General features: G+C 43.2%; 2 protein-coding genes across 4 annotated transcripts; both read right to left on the bottom strand.

The window, feature by feature from the left end:
- Window positions 1-473: 473 nt before the first annotated feature.
- On the bottom strand, window positions 474-5,020 carry LOC133891080 (prohibitin-2, mitochondrial-like). Its single transcript, XM_062331774.1, has 5 exons — window positions 4,713-5,020; window positions 2,565-2,681; window positions 1,457-1,627; window positions 1,148-1,360; window positions 474-890 (listed from the first exon to the last, which is right to left on the bottom strand). The coding sequence occupies exons 1-5, from the start codon at window positions 4,884-4,886 to the stop codon at window positions 696-698; spliced, it is 870 nt and encodes a 289-aa protein (XP_062187758.1). The 5' UTR covers window positions 4,887-5,020; the 3' UTR covers window positions 474-695.
- A 1,172-nt stretch (window positions 5,021-6,192) lies between these two features.
- On the bottom strand, window positions 6,193-9,732 carry LOC133891034 (protein transport protein SEC13 homolog B-like). 3 transcript variants are annotated; one of them, XM_062331721.1, is made up of 3 exons: window positions 9,483-9,732; window positions 8,037-8,116; window positions 6,193-7,435 (listed from the first exon to the last, which is right to left on the bottom strand). In XM_062331721.1, the coding sequence occupies exon 3, from the start codon at window positions 7,394-7,396 to the stop codon at window positions 6,491-6,493; it is 906 nt and encodes a 301-aa protein (XP_062187705.1). In that variant the 5' UTR covers window positions 7,397-7,435; window positions 8,037-8,116; window positions 9,483-9,732; the 3' UTR covers window positions 6,193-6,490. The 3 variants fall into 3 exon arrangements, with proteins under 3 accessions (XP_062187705.1, XP_062187706.1, XP_062187704.1); XM_062331722.1 differs by having other exon boundaries at window positions 8,037-8,113; XM_062331720.1 differs by lacking the exon at window positions 8,037-8,116 and having other exon boundaries at window positions 9,483-9,731.
- Between the last annotated feature and the right edge of the window lie 7,456 nt (window positions 9,733-17,188).

Here is a 17,188-nt window from a genome sequence, read left to right as displayed (position 1 = left end):
CATCGAGGACATAAGGGAGAGAGATGGAGACGAAGTTGGGGCGCAAGGCACTCATCAATATCTGTGGTAGGGGAAGGGGGAATCACACGGTGCTTGTTCAGTAAATCAAGAAGATAAACTTCATTTTATCATCCTATGCTCTAAGAAGCTCCATATTATACAATATGATAATTTGCAAATGCAAAGAAATATTAATGTAGCAGTAACTGACCCATTCGAGCCTAATATAATTACAAAACGAATATGACGATAGCCCTTGCAAATTAAATCTTGGGACGCCCAAAACTGGCAAAATAGAAGGAAACGGAAAATTAAACGTCGACAGCAGGATTCCAACTTGCGAAGGCAAAGCCCAACAGATTTCGAGTCTGCCTCCTTAACCATCGTGCACTTCTGATTTCTGAGATGGTAAATCCACCAGTAATAGCAAATCCCAAAAGCAACAGAAATCAAACAACCATCGCAAATGGAGATCTTACAACAGAATCTGTTGCTTATTAAACTTCGTCAAGTACGAGCACGTTCAAACAAAGCCTGCCAGTTTGCTAGCAGTTCCCAGTTTGATGCCGTGTACCTAGTTCACCAAGTCCCGTATCAGAGGACCGCTAGTGAGACTACATTCAAAAACCAGGGTTCCTCACAATGTCCTGTACGTGACATCAGCTAGTAACTCAGAACAAGGCAATAGGGTGACATCATTTCTTCTGCTTGTTCAACACCGACAGCTTCTGGAGGTTGAGGAGCAGATCGTTGGAGTCCAAGAAGACCTTGTTGGCTGCGGACGAGATCGTATGAGAGATCTCCCTCGCAGCTTCAATCTGCCTGAGGGCAAGGAAAGCAGGGTTGTTTGCGATGGCTTGACCAATCAGCTCTGCACTCTTAGCCTCACCCTGTTCGCAATTGAGACCAGAAGCAGATTGTGTTTTAGAGGCAGATATTGCAGAATACGAATACAATCAACTGCGCCTCTACCCCTGGCTCAGCTTACCAAGATAAGTTAAAACACGAAATGAGCCAGAGTTTAATTGAACAATAAATCTTAGCAATGATGCAACCAAAATCGTCCAAGTGTTTATCTTCCTCTTATTTTACTTCTAAATTTTTTTTAGACATAGGCACCAGGCTTATACAAGAATATGTTTCTTACCTGTGCCCTAATAATTGCACTTCTCTTATCTTGCTCAGCTTTCTCAACAATGAACTTTGCACGCTCAGCTTCTTGTGCAGCAACCTGTTTGGCTTCAATGGCATGAGTAAACTCCTTCCCAAAGCTCAGGCTTGTAATGGAGACATCATCAAGGGCAATGTTGAAGAATCTGGCCCTCTCGGTCAGTATCTTCCTTATCTCCCTACTCACAGTCTGAAAATGGAGGGAGAAGAGCGCAAATAGTCAAGAGTATTAGCTTCTTTTGAAATAACATACAAGCAATATACAAACCATATGTTTTAATCATACCTCTCTCTGTGTGATTAGCTGACTAGCATTGTATTGAGCGACAACAGCTTTCAGTGTTTCATGAATGATCGAAGGCAAAACTCTCTCATTGAAGTTCTCCCCCAGAGTCCTGTAGATAGTTGGTAGCTTCTCTGGCATAGGCCTTGTGAGGACACGGAGACCAATTTTCACCTGCCCAAATAGAGTACAGATAACAGATAACTATCTCAATAAATATGAAAAGAATTCCTGTGTTTTATTATCCAGATCAGCATAAAAAATCTTCAAACATTAACAGCAAATGGCATGAAATAAGCCACATGATTAATGATAGCTTACATTGCCCAAGAAAATATACATTATTTCATTAACTAGACTAATATACTATGATAGAAATAAAAGAAGGGCACCTCAAAGTGGTAGCAGAAGATAAAAATGTAGCATTTTGCTACTAGCATAAGCCACAAAAAGGGAGTGCCATGCTACTAGCAGATTAAAATCTATATTTTTGAAAAAGCATAGCTAACATGTTCATATTGATGTCAAAATGAATAAGAAAGATTATTTGTAATGCAATCCGTCGTATGAAAAGAGATATCAGAATAAACACTCAAAAAGCCGTAAACATAACCAGAATAAATGCAAATGAACATGCATACAACATGCAAAACAAAAATGTCTTATTCATATCTGACAGGCTAAAGCACCCCAGATGGGAACAAAATGTCTACTCGACTACTGGTCAAAGAAACCAAAAGATCTTCTGAGTTGTGTTGTGACAGCTTTTGTAGCAAAGTAGCAATTAAAATTTTCTCCAATGAATTTATAAATAAATATTTCAATGCAAAGTGCAAAGAATCAGCTAGTGCTGATTTTATAGTTTGTACTTTGTAACAGCCAATGAAGGCTACTGTAGGATCAAATGAAGAAGAAACCAAGGAAGAAACAAGTTTGTTGGCCCAAATTTCAGATCAACGTGATGATGCCATCACCAAGAAGCACAGAAGCATACATGTCAAGCAGCAAATAGCAACAGTTATACTAGAGTTAGAAGCACAAATTTCAAAACATGAAGAACAGCAAGTTGGCAACAGTGGACTAAAAGTGATGTGCATAGTTACCAACTTACCATCTGAAGATCCCTGCTTCCAGAAGTACTCTCGACAAGATTCGGGCGAGCACGGACATCATAAATGATTGGACGTTCAAACCACGGAATCATAAAGTGAGTCCCTTCTGGGTATACCTGCATGAAGAAAAGGTTTGATGTAAATTCAGTTCATTATCCAGGGGAATATACTCACAAGATAACCCCAGGCAACAAATGCTCCCAAAAAGTTAATTGCATAACAACAAATAGCAGTATTGATTCACTAGGTCATGCATTAATAAATGCTCCAAGTACATCAACATGTTTTGGTGCACCAAAAGATATCACAGCTTGAATATGAAAGCCAATCTAGGAAAAGAAATAATGGTGCACAAAAAAGATCAACACTCACAACCTACTCGCATGGGCACAGGTTCTGGTTCAGTTAGAAGTGCTCAAGGTAAAACGAGCCAATCACAAACCCACTTTGAGCTTTAAATTAATCATGCCGCCTCTGTAAAGCTAGCTTGGGTCCTCACAACACAGGACTTATTAATAAGTGAGCTCTGTATGAATAATAATCAGGGAAGGATATTGGATAATTACATTTAAACCCCCATTCCTCTCCCCTTGACATAAAAACTACCACAGAAACACAAAAACAACAAACATTTATGGTACTATGATGGGGTAAAATTCACACTTTCATTACACCAAATATTATGCAAACACTTACAAGTATTTCACAGTAAAATGATAGAGCATTTAGGAATACAAGAACACTGCATAAATAATCAGGAATCAACAAAATCACACATGAGGTCCTCTCCACTCTGTCATCAGAGACTGAGGTACAACAAATCCTCCCTCAGAATGGCTAATAGAACATGATGAAACTGGACACAGTGGGCACCAATAACTCCTCTTCCATTTTGAAATTGCAACCTCATTGGTTACCTCCAGAAATGTTGCGGATAAATACCATGTACACAAAACAACATTTCACGAACAGGCCATGATCAGGAAATAAATCAGGAATAGACCATCTAAAGAAATTAATGAAGTCAATCACAAGTTCAATTCATATAGGTTACATAAAAAGTAAGATGGTAAATTCTCACCGGATCAACTAAAAACTTATGTATAACACAATGAAGAGCATTGTTTCCTATTAATGAAAACAAAAGGAGCACCAAAAATAACATACAACAGTTAAATCAACAAATTAGAAATTAAAAGAGAGAATAATTGCTGCCTTGAACCAGGTACAAGGAAATCACAAGAAGACACAGATTTGAAAAGCAAGGGGGTCCCATTAGTTGGAAGGCAGCAAAGCACATCCATCACCTAAAGGCCAGGCTATAGACAGAAACAGAGGGTTTGCTATGGAAAAGACCCTCACCTCCCACTATCTTCTAGCTTGACTCGTGGTTATGGAGCTGAATACTTTAGTATTGAACATTTCCTTTTTCCAAATAAAACACATAGTACATCAAAGAATGAAAAGGTGCTACAAGCAAGTTACATGTTCCAAACCATCTTTAGGTAAAGAGTGCAGAAAATCTCATACCTTAATTGTCAAAGTGGGATAACATACACATGGACAGACACAGCAAACAACAGTGTTCAACGATGAATCTACCATGTAGTTCAGATAGTAGATGTCAAAACAAGGAATCAGAAAGACGAAATCACTAGTGCTGTACTACAGATGGGAATGTTATTGCAAGCACTGAACACCAATTCCAACAATAACGGCCAAGTATTTGAACTATCTTATGGTGCTGCTTCTAAAGAAGGAAATAGGGTGTGGTGTCGCATTGATAACTTGACAAGCCACACCTCATATTTTGCTAAATGTAACACATTTCACCAACGAGAAAAAGGATGGCAGTGCTGTTGATAATATGACAAGATGCTCCGGCCCAAGCTGCGCATTTATCTCAGATTTTTGCTAAAACTAACACGCATTCAGATTTACTGGGACGTACAAACAAATCCAAAGAAGTTTGCTCAAACCATCACTATGCCGAAATCCATCTCACCGGCATCTATAGCCACATTTCTTCACCAATCGCGCCCTAAACACAACCCAACCAAATTTCTCTAGCCCCGCAACGAACCACCGCACATGGAAATCGAGAGAAGGGGGAAAGCGAGAAAAGAGAGAAAACGCGGTGCTCAGACCTTGTCCTTGATGCCCTCGATGCGGTTGAAGACGATGGCGCGGTGCCCACCCTCGACGTTGTAGAGGCTGTTCATGGCAGCGTACACGGCTGCGCCGCCTAGCAGCGCCACCTTGGCCAACGCGCCGGCCCCCGCCGGCGGGACCGGAATCCGGCCGCCGCCCTTCACGTTCATCTTCGCCGCGCCGGATGGGATCGCAGGAGACGGAGCAGATGGTGGAGGGGAGGAGAATGACGACCTGTGTAGGGGCGGCGCGCACGGCGCGGCGGCTAGGGTTTTGGGTGCAATCACTACCAAGGGTGGCTTGAGCAGGGCGGCGGGTGATCGGGACCGTCGGAATTTAGATGGACAAATTAGCTAATTTTAACTGGGATGACTTAATTATTATATGTCGTAATAGATTTATATCTGAACTTGTATCCCTTTTAACATGTTCTTTTAAATCTATTAATTTGTATATAGCATGTTTTCCAACGAAAGAATACTTCACTTTACAGACCACGATAGACAACATACTATGTTATAATAATCCTAAATTTTAGAAAATATAAAAAAATGATTGAAAGAACTTGTAGCATCCAACTGTCATATATCCATGTAAATCATTGCATAGAAAAAGCTCATGAACTGATTCCTTTTGAAGATTTGAAATTGATGTCAGTACTTGTTTGAAGATTATTTCATCTACTTTGTATGTTCCAATTGATTTTGAAGTTAATTTTTTACTCCCATTGTTGTTGAGTTCTCACAGTAGTCTAAAAAAAAGTATCACCAAAAAATCTCACCCATCGTAACAAATATGAAAGAAGATTTTGAAATTAAGAAAAAATACAGTTATTTACAAAGTGCAAAAATATTAATGTCAGGTGATGCTACATGAGCACTACATTTACTTAACAGAAATGAACACGTGCAATAGGCTTGTCGTGGTGGCGTTCGAGTTGGTCGGGACTCGGGACGGCAAGAAATGCAGTGCGCGCCACTTGCTCGACGAAAGGCTTCTATGGCGAGAAATTCCTTGACTTTTTTTACGGATGTTCTGCCCTTATTTTTCATAGATTTTCTAGTTTTTCTCTGATTTGATTTCTTCATGGACTTCTGTTTTTTCCTGTGGAGGGGAATATGCCCCCAAAGATTTCGCAAATGAGCAGCCAGGTTGTCCTTTGGTTGGTTTTCAAACCCCACGTGGATTGGGTTGGGTGCCCGGATGGGTACCTACCCAATCCAAGAGGGGAGTAGAATATGTGTACGATTCATGGGATCATCCTATAAATTTTAGTAAAATAACACCATCCCTCAACTTATTATTAATCATGTACTCATGAGAAATTTGGTGGTGATAAATTAATCAACTCATTCCATTTCTCAAACCAAACATGTGGGATAGGATTGAAATGGTGACGGATCGATCACCTTGCTCCTCAAACCAAACACAATATTCATGTCAGGACCTAGGGGCAGTGATGCAATAAACACAGCATAAAGAACGTCAAGGAATGCTGCATTGCTAAAACATAACATGACTTTGTAGAGTTGTAGCAGTTGTGGTGTTCAACCATAGGGAAAAGAGAAACAAAGCTGAAGATATACAGAACCAAATTGGTTCACCAATCAGAAAGTAGCATTCTAAAGCGCACCCCATCCAAAAAGTATAATTGCTCATGTGAAAGTATAATAATAAGCGAACTGATTGTTTATCGATGCACTAGTAAAAACAGCAAGGCAACTCGTCTTTGTCAAAACATGGATCTGCAAGAAACTCAAGACTGCCGCAACACCTAGGGTTCAACCTTCACCACCTCTTCCCATTGCCCATCTGACCCTTCCTTCCAGAGAGTTATGTTGTTCTCGCTGGCAGCTACAGACAAAATGTTTCCAGTCAATGACCAGGACACCCTCCAAACAGGGGACCCAAAGTTACGCATGATCTTTCCCTCCCACTTGTCTCCATCTTTTGCCCTGGTCCAAATGACAACCTTCCCATCTTGGGAAGCACTGGCAATGGTCGACTTGGCCAAGCCCAGAACTGGTGCCCATGCAACATCCCTGACACAATCTGTGTGCATCTCAGAAATAAGAGCACTCTCCAGTTTCCAGCTGCCATTGACACATCCCCAGACTTTAACAACAGAGTCAAAACCTCCAGAGACAAGCTTATAAAGAAGCTCCCCTGAACCAGCCAGTGAACCAAGTGCTGTTGCTGGAGCCCAGGAGACTGCAGTCGCACCAACAGGGTGTGCTCGCTCAATGGTTGCAGTATCCCAACCCCCATCAGCTCGCATAGTAATGATGGATATCCTTCCATCAGAAGACGCACAAGCAAGGCAAAGGCCTACCTCGTATGGGGCCCAAGCAATGGAGTTGACAGACGACTTGTGGTCAGTGAACACATGGGCTTGAGACCAATGGCCTCGTGCATCCTCCTTCCAAATAATTACACGACCATCGTAGCTGCAGGATGCGAGGATAGTACCATACTTCGGATGGGCCCATGCAACACGCCACACAGGGCCATAGTGGCCACTGAGCGTTGCAAGGATCTGGGATGGGGCGGTTGCAGCACCAATGCTGACAATCTTCACGGTGGAGTCTGAGGAGGCAGTGGCAAGGCGCTTGCCATAGTAGTCAATGGCAGAATCATGGACCAGGTCCTTGTGGTCCAACTTTATATTCTTTGCCGCCATGTTTGAATGCTGAACTATGCTGCTACCTCTGTCACAATTCTGCATGCAATTAAATTAAATCATAAGTATAAATTCAAAAGCATAGACCTAACAGTGCAAATTGAAAAATAGACAAATCAGCAGCTAATGGCAATGAGGGATTGGAACCTTGACATGGCCTCGATAACGAGTTTCTAGTTTAATTTCACTTAAAAAACTCCACATCAACTATCAAAACTAGCAAATACCACATATCAGAAGAACAATAATTGTGAACTATGACCTAATAATATCAAACCTTTGAGTGAAACAAAGAACATTTAGCAGATAATGATATAAGTATGTGAAGGTCCTCCAAAAATGCAATCAACATGGAAACAAAGAGATTCTCAGGCTGCCATTGGCGATACATATTAGCAGCTTTTTGGAACGACAAATCCACTACAAGGTATCCTCGTACACAATATGTCGAGATAATGCTGAAGAGAGAAAGGCACCACAATGAACAGAACACCAGATTAATTGAACTAACAGAAAGATCTACCTTTCAGTCTTTCACAACTAAACATCAAAAGGCCAAATGTTGAGAATGTTGGTATCAGCAGGGCCCCATAATAAACAAACAGCATTGGATTGATTGGGCCGACAGAAAAGGATCTACCTTTCACAATTCAAACAACATCAAAAGGCCAAATTGTTTCAGAACTGTCTTCATTTCATTTCCAATTCAATCAAATCCTACTGCAGAAAAAGCACAACTTAGATGCTGATTTTGTTGTACAGAAAACACTAACAAGATGTTTGGATCCTAAGCCTAAATTTCCAGCGTTGCTTGGCAAGGTGAGACTTTAGGAAGAGCCAATATAAACTAACATTGCCTAGCAAACTAACTTACACTGCCTAGGAGATCCAAGGTTTTGAAAAATCGGTCACCTCACCTAGTAGTGATTATACAGTAATCGGCTTTGTAACCAGTTTATTTATTTATATGTTAGATTTATACCTTTATGTTTATAGAGGGCCAAAATAAACATCAAATGCAACTCTTTCAACTAAAATTGTGAATGAAATTTTTTAAGTATAAACAACTAGTGGAAGGCAATTTAAAATAAAGTAAACTCGTGATTCATATCGTATATTGTTCCAAAAGTAATATTTCATGATTCAGTCCTTATTAGTTAATACCTACACCTTTACCACTAATCCCCTATGTACCTAATTAAATAAAGAACATTGGCGCTCATCCATGGCATAGTTATACCTTGTCACTAATTCTTTTTCTTGAAAAGTAAGACAATTGTTATTCTTTCGATGATGCGCTTAGTTGATAATAGCTTTATAATCTGTACAGGAAAATAGAAACACTATCCTAACACATGGTCTAAACAATCACTATAAATACTAAGTCATTATCTATTTGAGCTGATGGGCTGTCATGAGGTCTAACAGGTCCAATAAGGTGGTCAGCAAGCTTAAAACGAACGACTGCGATTGCTGAGCATCCGGGCAAGAATATTAACCTATTGTGCCATCATATCGACAAGTTGTTACTGAACACATATAGGACAAGCTATTGATGGTTGCCTTCCGATGGAACATAACTGTACTACTGTTCGTCTTTGCATTGTTTCTTGAGGAGCCATGCTTCTATTGACTGATGAAGTTACGATCAAGAAGTTGTGATTAGGGATAAAAAACTACTGACTGGTCATAGCCATAGGTTATAGCACCTTTGCTTTTCAAATCTGTTCAGGCTTGGTTTACCAAACAGATCACCTTGCTCCTTCGGGCACAGCCCGTATTGGCTAGGATCCCCATTTCCCGGGTAGCCAAGCATGGCAAATTGAGGATCCAAACGAACCCTAAGCCACTAATCCACACCCTACACTACAAAGCAGAACCAGGGCGGACTCAACGTGGAGCGTGGGGTTTCAGCTGAACCCCGACAAATATTGGAAAATAAATCGGTAATATATTACTAATCCACCCCTAAGGAAACGAATCGGCCATAAAAATTTCTAGATCGGAGCATCCACCCAACAGAGATTCGTACAGCAAAGAGGAGATCCCGTAGAACAGAACGAAAAGAAAGCTAGGGCTTCCTTACCAGCAGCAGAAGACGAGATCAGCCCCAGGTCCGGACGGCGGATCTCCGCTACGCGCCGGCACGGAGGGGCGAGGGCGCCGGCGGGAGAAGGAAGAGATGCGCGGCTGGCGGTGGAGGGGTGGCTGGATCTGGATCGAGGCGCGGAGGGCGGGTGTGGAGAGGCTACAGAGGTTGACAGGGAGGACGCGGTGGCCCTTGGGCTCGGTCGGTTTGAGATGAACGAGCTCGGTTGGGTCGAACCAGGGTGGCTCGAGAGGGAATAAATTGTTTGCAATCCTTCCTTTTAAAACGGGTTTTTATTTTCTTGTAGTAAGAGATTTTTGTGGGCTCCACTCGATTTTTCCCATGCCTAGGGGCGGTGCCAAGAATAGAATATAGGGGCTAATTCATCAATGTTAACAATAATTATCAGATTAAAAATATCACATGATGATATATATATGTGTATAGGACTGCTAACCAGCCGAGCTCGAGCGATCCTAAGTTATCGACCGAGTCTAAAGGCAAGCTTAAACTTGACTCAACCAAAACTTCTCAAGTAGGCTCATTAACAACTAAAATTTATAAATTTTCTTCCCTACTCCTAAGCAAGTGTATAAATTGTCAAATTATTGAATATAATAAGGGGCCTGTGAGATTTGAGTCAGGCTCAAGCTCGAGCGATCCTAAGTTATCGACTGAGTCTAAAGGCAAGCTCGAGCTCGACTCTACCAAAACTTGAGTCTGTTCGAGCTTAGCTCGAGTAGGCTCGTTAATAACTAAAATTCATAAATTTTCTTCCCTAATCCTAAGCAAATGTATAAATTGTCAAATTATTGAATATAATAAGGGGCCCGTGAGATTTAAGTCAGGCTCGAGCTCGACTCATTTAGGCTCCTGAGCTTCGAGCCACGCTTGAGCTTGACTCGAATATCAAACGAGCCGGTCTCAAATTAAGCTTTTAGCAAGTCGAATTCGGTAGCTCGCGAGCCCCAAGCTTGTATGCCAACTCTATACGCACACATACTGACTCAACTGACAATTAAAGCATATATAACAATTATAGGAATATATATTTTATGATACAAAAGAAAGTCAATTGTCTTGTCTACTAATTAGCTCTAATATTAAAAAAAGGAAATTAGATTTTTTTTTTATGTCATCGTCATTTCATCATCCTAACTAAAGAATACCTAATATAATTAACCATACCCCTACGGGCCTACTGATTAATCTAATCATAGAGCATAGTTCCATGGAACAAAATGAGATTAAAGATTAGATAAGCAGGTCACTGTCGAGCTGTGCACTTGACGCAGTGTGCGTCAATCTTGTTTAGTTATCGCCTTGTTGGGATAGTCTTGAAGGATGAAAGAGATCACACATCAGATTAGACCCTGGGCGGCGGTGCCCGGCGGCGGGTAGCCTAGAGCCCTGGAATATACCATGCACAAACAGAGAAACGTTAATAATTGCAGCGGTACTGCAGTGACACCACAAAACTACATGCCCTGGCACCCTATCTGCAGGCACCTGAACGGCTATTGTCGCTGGACTGCAGTACTGGAGTCTGGAGCAGCCTCTGATGCGATGAGGCGAAGAAACAAGACGTCAAGGAGAGGAAGTCCAACTGCCCATGCGATGGTTGTCTGCTTGCCTCTGCCTGGCATCTATTAGGCTAATTTTCTTTCTGGCCTAGGGGTCTGGTGGATTGTTGCGACAGGGGGCAGTCTGGCCCCCCTCTTCGCTGCTACCTTTGCCCCGCCCATGGTCTACCAGGTAGGTGGGCACTAACTTAAAAAATCATAGGCGAGCGACCCCAACGAGCCCCAGCCCCGTCGTCTTAATATCCCTTCTCGACTCTAGTGAGCTTTTCCATTGTGCTCTCACCCTATTGTGTCCTCCTTCCATGTCTCAGTCAACTCCCGCCGTCAAATTCATGATCGTCAGTCACTATGATGCTAGCACATCTCAGTTTGATGCCCCTGCCCTAACCCTACCAATTGATTGACCTTCATTACCCTAGCGGGCAACGCCCCCATCGCCTCACTGCTCTGCATACCAACTGTCATCACCATCGGGCAGCCCTTTAAAGACCGCTAGTCTTCAGTGAACCGCCACCCAAACCCTAACCCCCAACTTAAACCTCACTGTAGACTTGGCTGGAATTGGAGAAGATTCACCCAAGTGCAAGTCACATGCAGATCGGGTGGCCATATAATTGAGTGAGGAGATTTAGCAAATTTGAGTTCAGGGCTACATGAAATTTTTTGCATTATCATAAGAACCAAATTTTAAACAATAATTTATGATAGTGACACTTCTATTTTCATAATGTTACAAAAATTACACTTATGGGCAACCTGTTCTAAGAACCTACCCATGCATTCGCACCAATTTATCATTGTGATGCTAAGAGATGGACCCTAATGTGGTGCTTTGATAGCTTTACCAAAGCAGTGTAGTTTTATGGAATATACTCTTCTAACAATGTATCTATAAGAACTTTGTGTTCTATATCTACATATAGTATTCATATTTTCCAATGTTATTTTCTCATGTAGGACCAAATAATTTTTTTCATGACCCTTTCACACTTCTGCTACAACTTTGGATTAAAGTGTAAGCATCTAATCCCTAATTCGAGTTTTGGTAATTAATGACAACATAATCATCATAACTAATATGTTTTCACGAAGGATCATTAAAAGTTAGGTCACATTGGTGGTTCTTGGGTATTCCCGGCTCCAATATTGGTTTTCATGGTGATTGTTAAATGATTGCACAAAGATTAAGGACTATTTAGCTCTTAGTGTCACAAGGAGTTGAGGATGGCACTTAAGAGTATATAGGTTCTTTGTTTTTTCCTTTGGCCATACCATAAAAGGGGTTTGGGGATATTAGCTTGATCTATTTGAAATTAGAGAGGCGTTTTTAATGCACACTAGTTGAGTCCAACACTAGGTAGATCAGTTGAAGCCCAAGAATGAGAAGAAATCAAAGTCGAGACAAAGTTTCGACTGAAATGGTTGTACCTGAATTTTTCTGAGTCGTCGCATGTTATGGTAAGTCTTGGCAGATGGGCAGTCTCTCTATTGTTTCAAATAATGCAATCACCGCATGATGTGGTGGTTTAAATCGCCGCATGATGAGCTACACCATCCTTCATTTCCAAAGTGCTCCAAGTTTGAGACAATCAAGGAGATCATTTTCAAATTCCAGAAGAGGTTTGGTCAGGTAAACCAATTGATTTGATGTGGTGGGGGTAAATCACCCCATAATGCGGTGCATCATCTGTCATTTGCAGAGAGTCTAGAAATATTTGGAGGTCAAGGATGGACGGTCATCACATAATACTATGAGTTGTACAAAATAGTAACAACTAGTTATTCTAACCATTGGTGTTCTTACTCACTGTATGATACGGTGATCCACTGTATCATGTGATGACCTAATATTATGTAGCTCATGAATAGTAACATGTAGTTTTTCAATGAGGCTATGAACTAGCCGTTGGAGAAATCTGCCTAGAAACTCCAGTCATTGTATGATATGGTGACTCCAACCGTATGATACGGTGATATCACAGTATGATACAGTGACCATCTTTACAACAGTCAGAAATTCATTCATTGGAGTCTTCTTTGCACTCACTGTATGATATTGTCGATGATTTGTGAGCCGCTGATCTAATAAACTTATTGAAGAAATAGGGGGATATTTTAGTAGATGAATCACAACGGAACACACATGGGTTTTTAAACATGTTTGGGTCTCCTTGAGGATAATAACTCTACATCCTATTTGTCTTATATTGATCGGAGCCTGTTATAAGGGGTTATGTGGCTAGCCTAGATAACTCTAAACCTAGTTGGCGACTTCCTTGCTTGGCTTTTGTTAGCCTGTGTAGACTTGTGTCGCTTCTAATGACTTGTTCTCCTCAGGGCCCCTTGGCTCCATAGATATATGGGGTGTCGTAAGTCCTCTAGAGTCCTCCTTCATGTTCTTGGAGATAAAACTTCTTCGTTACATGACACCTTGGGTACCTATGGGTAGTTTCCTTTCATCTAGGGATCCTCTTCCTGGAGATAAGCTTTTTGTCCCCCATCAGTACATGAATGAGACTTTGATGAATCAAGTATATGGCCAACAAAGATAAGAGCTTTTTGTCCGATCACATCAACAAGTAGGACTCGGGTCCCTAATTAGGGTGAAGCATCTAATCGAGTTTTTTGGCACTCTTAGATCACCTACTTGGGATTCTGAACACTTCTGAGTTCTCAAGCAAGTCCTCGAGAAGGTGTTCTATCTGGGTAGATTATCTAGTAGGGCTATAAAAATGATCATGTCCTTATAAAGGTACGTGGGAGATAAGACTCATCGCTGGCCAGGCTCAGAAGTTGAGCTGTTGCAGCAGAAGTTTTGCGTAGTGGTCAAAAGATTACTTATCACGAGCGCATAAGTTATTGTACTATCTTTTCGATTGTACCCTGTGCATTGAAAGATCCAGTGGATGAACGATTGCACCGGCGGCTGCCGCTTTGTCTATGTGAGCTAGCTGAAAAGACGTAACCTTGCTGATCGTGCGTCGCTTGGGCATATGTGGCTCATAATGCGTTGGCACCTAGAACTAATGTTTGGGAGATGAAGTGATGCATCTCTTGACCTATTGGTCTATATAAACTCTCGGGTGTTGAAGCTTGGCTGCATCAAACTTGAACTCAATAATGGAACCTCCTTGTTGGGGATGATCTCCCCCCCCCCCCTTCTTCGGAGGATAGCTTGAAGTCTGCCGGAAGGTCCACCTGCTTGTCACTACATGTTCATTTGAGGGACTGCAGGTGAAGGTTGCGAAGATCACGAAGTACCATCGGTCGAAGAATGTAGGCGTGCCCGCAGTCCCAGCTTCCCGTGTCGGCGAAGACGGTGGCGAGCCTTCGGCCAAAAGCCGAAGTCCATGCCAGCGGTTCTGATTGACTGCAGTGGGCGAAGGTAGCAGCCAGTCTTCGCTCTGGAGCCAAAGGCCAGCTCGGGGTGACGGAATGGAGAAGACTTCAGCGGGTTTCCAGAGCCGAAGACCATGATTGGATAGCGGGGCCTACTTTAACTGCCCGGGCAGAGTTGTGATTATATAAATATGCTTCATTGTACCATAATGCCCCTCGAATATTCCAAGAATGTAGCAGGTAAGGGGGTAGGAACTGTAAACCACGCTTGGAGTGGTCGAGTACGGGCTATAAATAGGGCCATACTGTATCCGAGAGGTATGTGAAAATAGTTCTACCCCAAGCACGTGTCACTCCGTGGACCCTTCGGCATTTCCGTGAGCGAAGGTTCTCCCTGTCCGGGATTTCGGTCACAACAGTTGGCGCCGTCCGCAGGGATCGAACCCACGAAGCCATGCCACCTAAGAAGAAGACGAAGCCAACTGGTACAGTGGAGGTCTTGCCAGAACCTTCGGCTGTGGTCTGGGGTTTCGGTCGAAAGACCCCCTTCGGCGCTGCTAGGGTCAAGCAATGCTTCGGCCAGCGGAGCTTCAGGCAGACGCGAGCAATGCTACGGCTTTGAAGTAGCACCACCAGGAAGCAATTATGACAGACACGGAGAAGCCGTCCAGATAAATGCGGAGCCGGTGCGGGTCACGGAAGCAATCGATCGTGCACGCTTCGAGCCTTCGGCAAAAGAAGGGGGGAAGGTGCGAGACAAAGAGTGGGAAGACCTCGATGACTTCGCAGAATATGAAAACGAAGATGAAACACAGGAGGAAAGGATAGCCAGGTTAGAGGCCAAAGAGCTGGAAAGACAGATTGCGCAGAAGAATCGCATGTTAGATAGCCTGGCAGCGAGCCGAAAAGCTGCAGAATATCACAGACGGACAGAGGAAGCTAGGAAAATATTGGAAAAAATGCAAGAGGAAATCGATATGCTACACCGAGCGGAGGGAATGTCTCGCCAAGTGACGCCGCCCAAATACACGGCATGAGCTTCGCAGGTACTTCGGCGGCGATCGTCCGCGGGAGACCCAGAATCTCTATTAGCCATGGATCTACAGAACCAGCCATGGCCACCGGGCTTCAAGATGCCTAGAGTAGTAATGTTTGACGGGGAGTCAGACCCAAGGGAATTCGTAATGAGCTTCAAAGCGGCTGTCAAGTCTGCCGGAGGAGACGGTGCAGCATTGGTGAAGGCCTTAGTATTGGCTGTAAAAGGGATAGCAAGATCTTGGTACTCCGCGTTGCCCCCGGGATCCATATACTCATAGGAGCAATTGTGTAATACCCTGTACAACAACTTTCAGGGAAATCGGGAAGACAAGATCATCGCGAGTGACCTCTTCGCACTGAAGCAACAGCCAACAGAAACATTGCAGAGCTATATGTGCCGTGTCGTGCACATACGTTGCCAAGCGAAGGGGTTGAGAGAAGATACAATCATCGATGCGGCAATACAGGGCATCAGAGGGGGATTTAGCAGGAAAGCTTACAAGAAAAAGACCCGGGAGTGTACAAGAGTTGCTCAATAAGATGGAAGAATACACGAGATCTGAGCTCGATCATCTTCGAAGGAAAAATGAAATGGTAGCCTCCAAAATAGCAAAAACAAATACATCAGCCAGAGAGGCAGGCACTAGCAACCCTAGAGAAAGATTACGGCATGCGAGGAAATCCAAAGCATCTGACTATACAAGGCAAAATGAAGTCAATCAGATAGACTTCGACCCATTTGAAGTCGCTCAAGTGGCGGGTGAAGCTCAGAGTGTGGCTACTCTAGGAGGCCGAACCGGTAGAGGAAGGGGCCGCGGAGGCCAAGGTGGACGAGTCCCACAGGACCCGGCCACGTTTTACTGCGAGCTACATGGTGAAGGAGCTGGCCACAGGACCAAGTAGAGCCCGCAGGTCATGGCCATGAAAGAGGGCTTGGCGAAGCAATCCTTCGATCAAGCTAGAACCATACACCATGCATCAAGTTTCAGGAGAAGCGAACTGTGGGAAAACCCCAATCCGAGCACGACATTTGCCAACCAGTGGCGACCGATGCTGGCACCACAATATGCCCCTGCAGCCTTGGCTTAGCTGGATCAAACGAGGCAAATGACCCTCCAAGGGGAGCTACCTTCGCCACCACCAAGGCCTGCGATCGAAGCACCACTAGAGAGCAGTAAGTTCGTGAACACAGTAAATTGTGGATACACTGTGGTCTTGGTGATCTCAGGAGGTTCTTACCAACAGACAGAATCTAAGAGATAGCGGAAAGAATATGTGCGAAGAGTCAACCACGTCGGTGTGGGTCCAACGTACATTCATTCAAGGTGGTCAAACGTTCCCATTACGTACTCGCAAGCGGACATGAGGGTCTTAGATTACCCGCACACAGATGCCTTTGTTATCATAGCAAACATCTCGGGAAACGAAGTGCATAGAATCTTGATAGATGGAGGAAGCTCAGCGGATATCATCTTCACGGATGCCTTCGATAAAATGGGTCTACGTCGAAGTGACCTGAATCAAGCTGGATCACCATTGCTAGGCTTCGGCGGAAATGCAATCAACGCTTTAGGAAAGATAACAACCCCAGTGTCGTTTGGCGAAGGGGTGAATTTCCGAACGGAAGATATTACCTTCGATGTGGTCAACATTAATTACCCAGACAATGCGATATTTGGTAGGGGAGTCTTGAACACATTCGGAGCAATACCGCACCACGCGTATTTGTGTATGAAGATGCCT

Source organism: Phragmites australis, chromosome 14 (genome assembly GCF_958298935.1).
Source record: "Phragmites australis chromosome 14, lpPhrAust1.1, whole genome shotgun sequence".
Classification (NCBI taxonomy): domain Eukaryota; kingdom Viridiplantae; phylum Streptophyta; class Magnoliopsida; order Poales; family Poaceae; genus Phragmites; species Phragmites australis.
Note: the sequence above shows the minus strand (reverse complement) of the source record. Positions and strands in the feature narration are given on the sequence as shown.

What these genes read in the sequence shown, in the direction of transcription:
- LOC133891080 (XM_062331774.1), bottom strand. Translation starts at nt 4,886, where the DNA reads ATGAACGTGAAGGGCGGCGGCCGGATTCCGGTCCCGCCGGCGGGGGCC. An exon ending in TCGAGGGCATCAAGGACAAG is followed by an intron (nt 2,682 to 4,712) that starts GTCTGAGCACCG and finishes TTCTTCATGCAG; the next exon opens with GTATACCCAGAAGGGACTCA. An exon ending in GTGCAATTATTAGGGCACAG is followed by an intron (nt 891 to 1,147) that starts GTAAGAAACATA and finishes AATTGCGAACAG; the next exon opens with GGTGAGGCTAAGAGTGCAGA.
- LOC133891034 (XM_062331721.1), bottom strand. Translation starts at nt 7,396, where the DNA reads ATGGCGGCAAAGAATATAAAGTTGGACCACAAGGACCTGGTCCATGAT.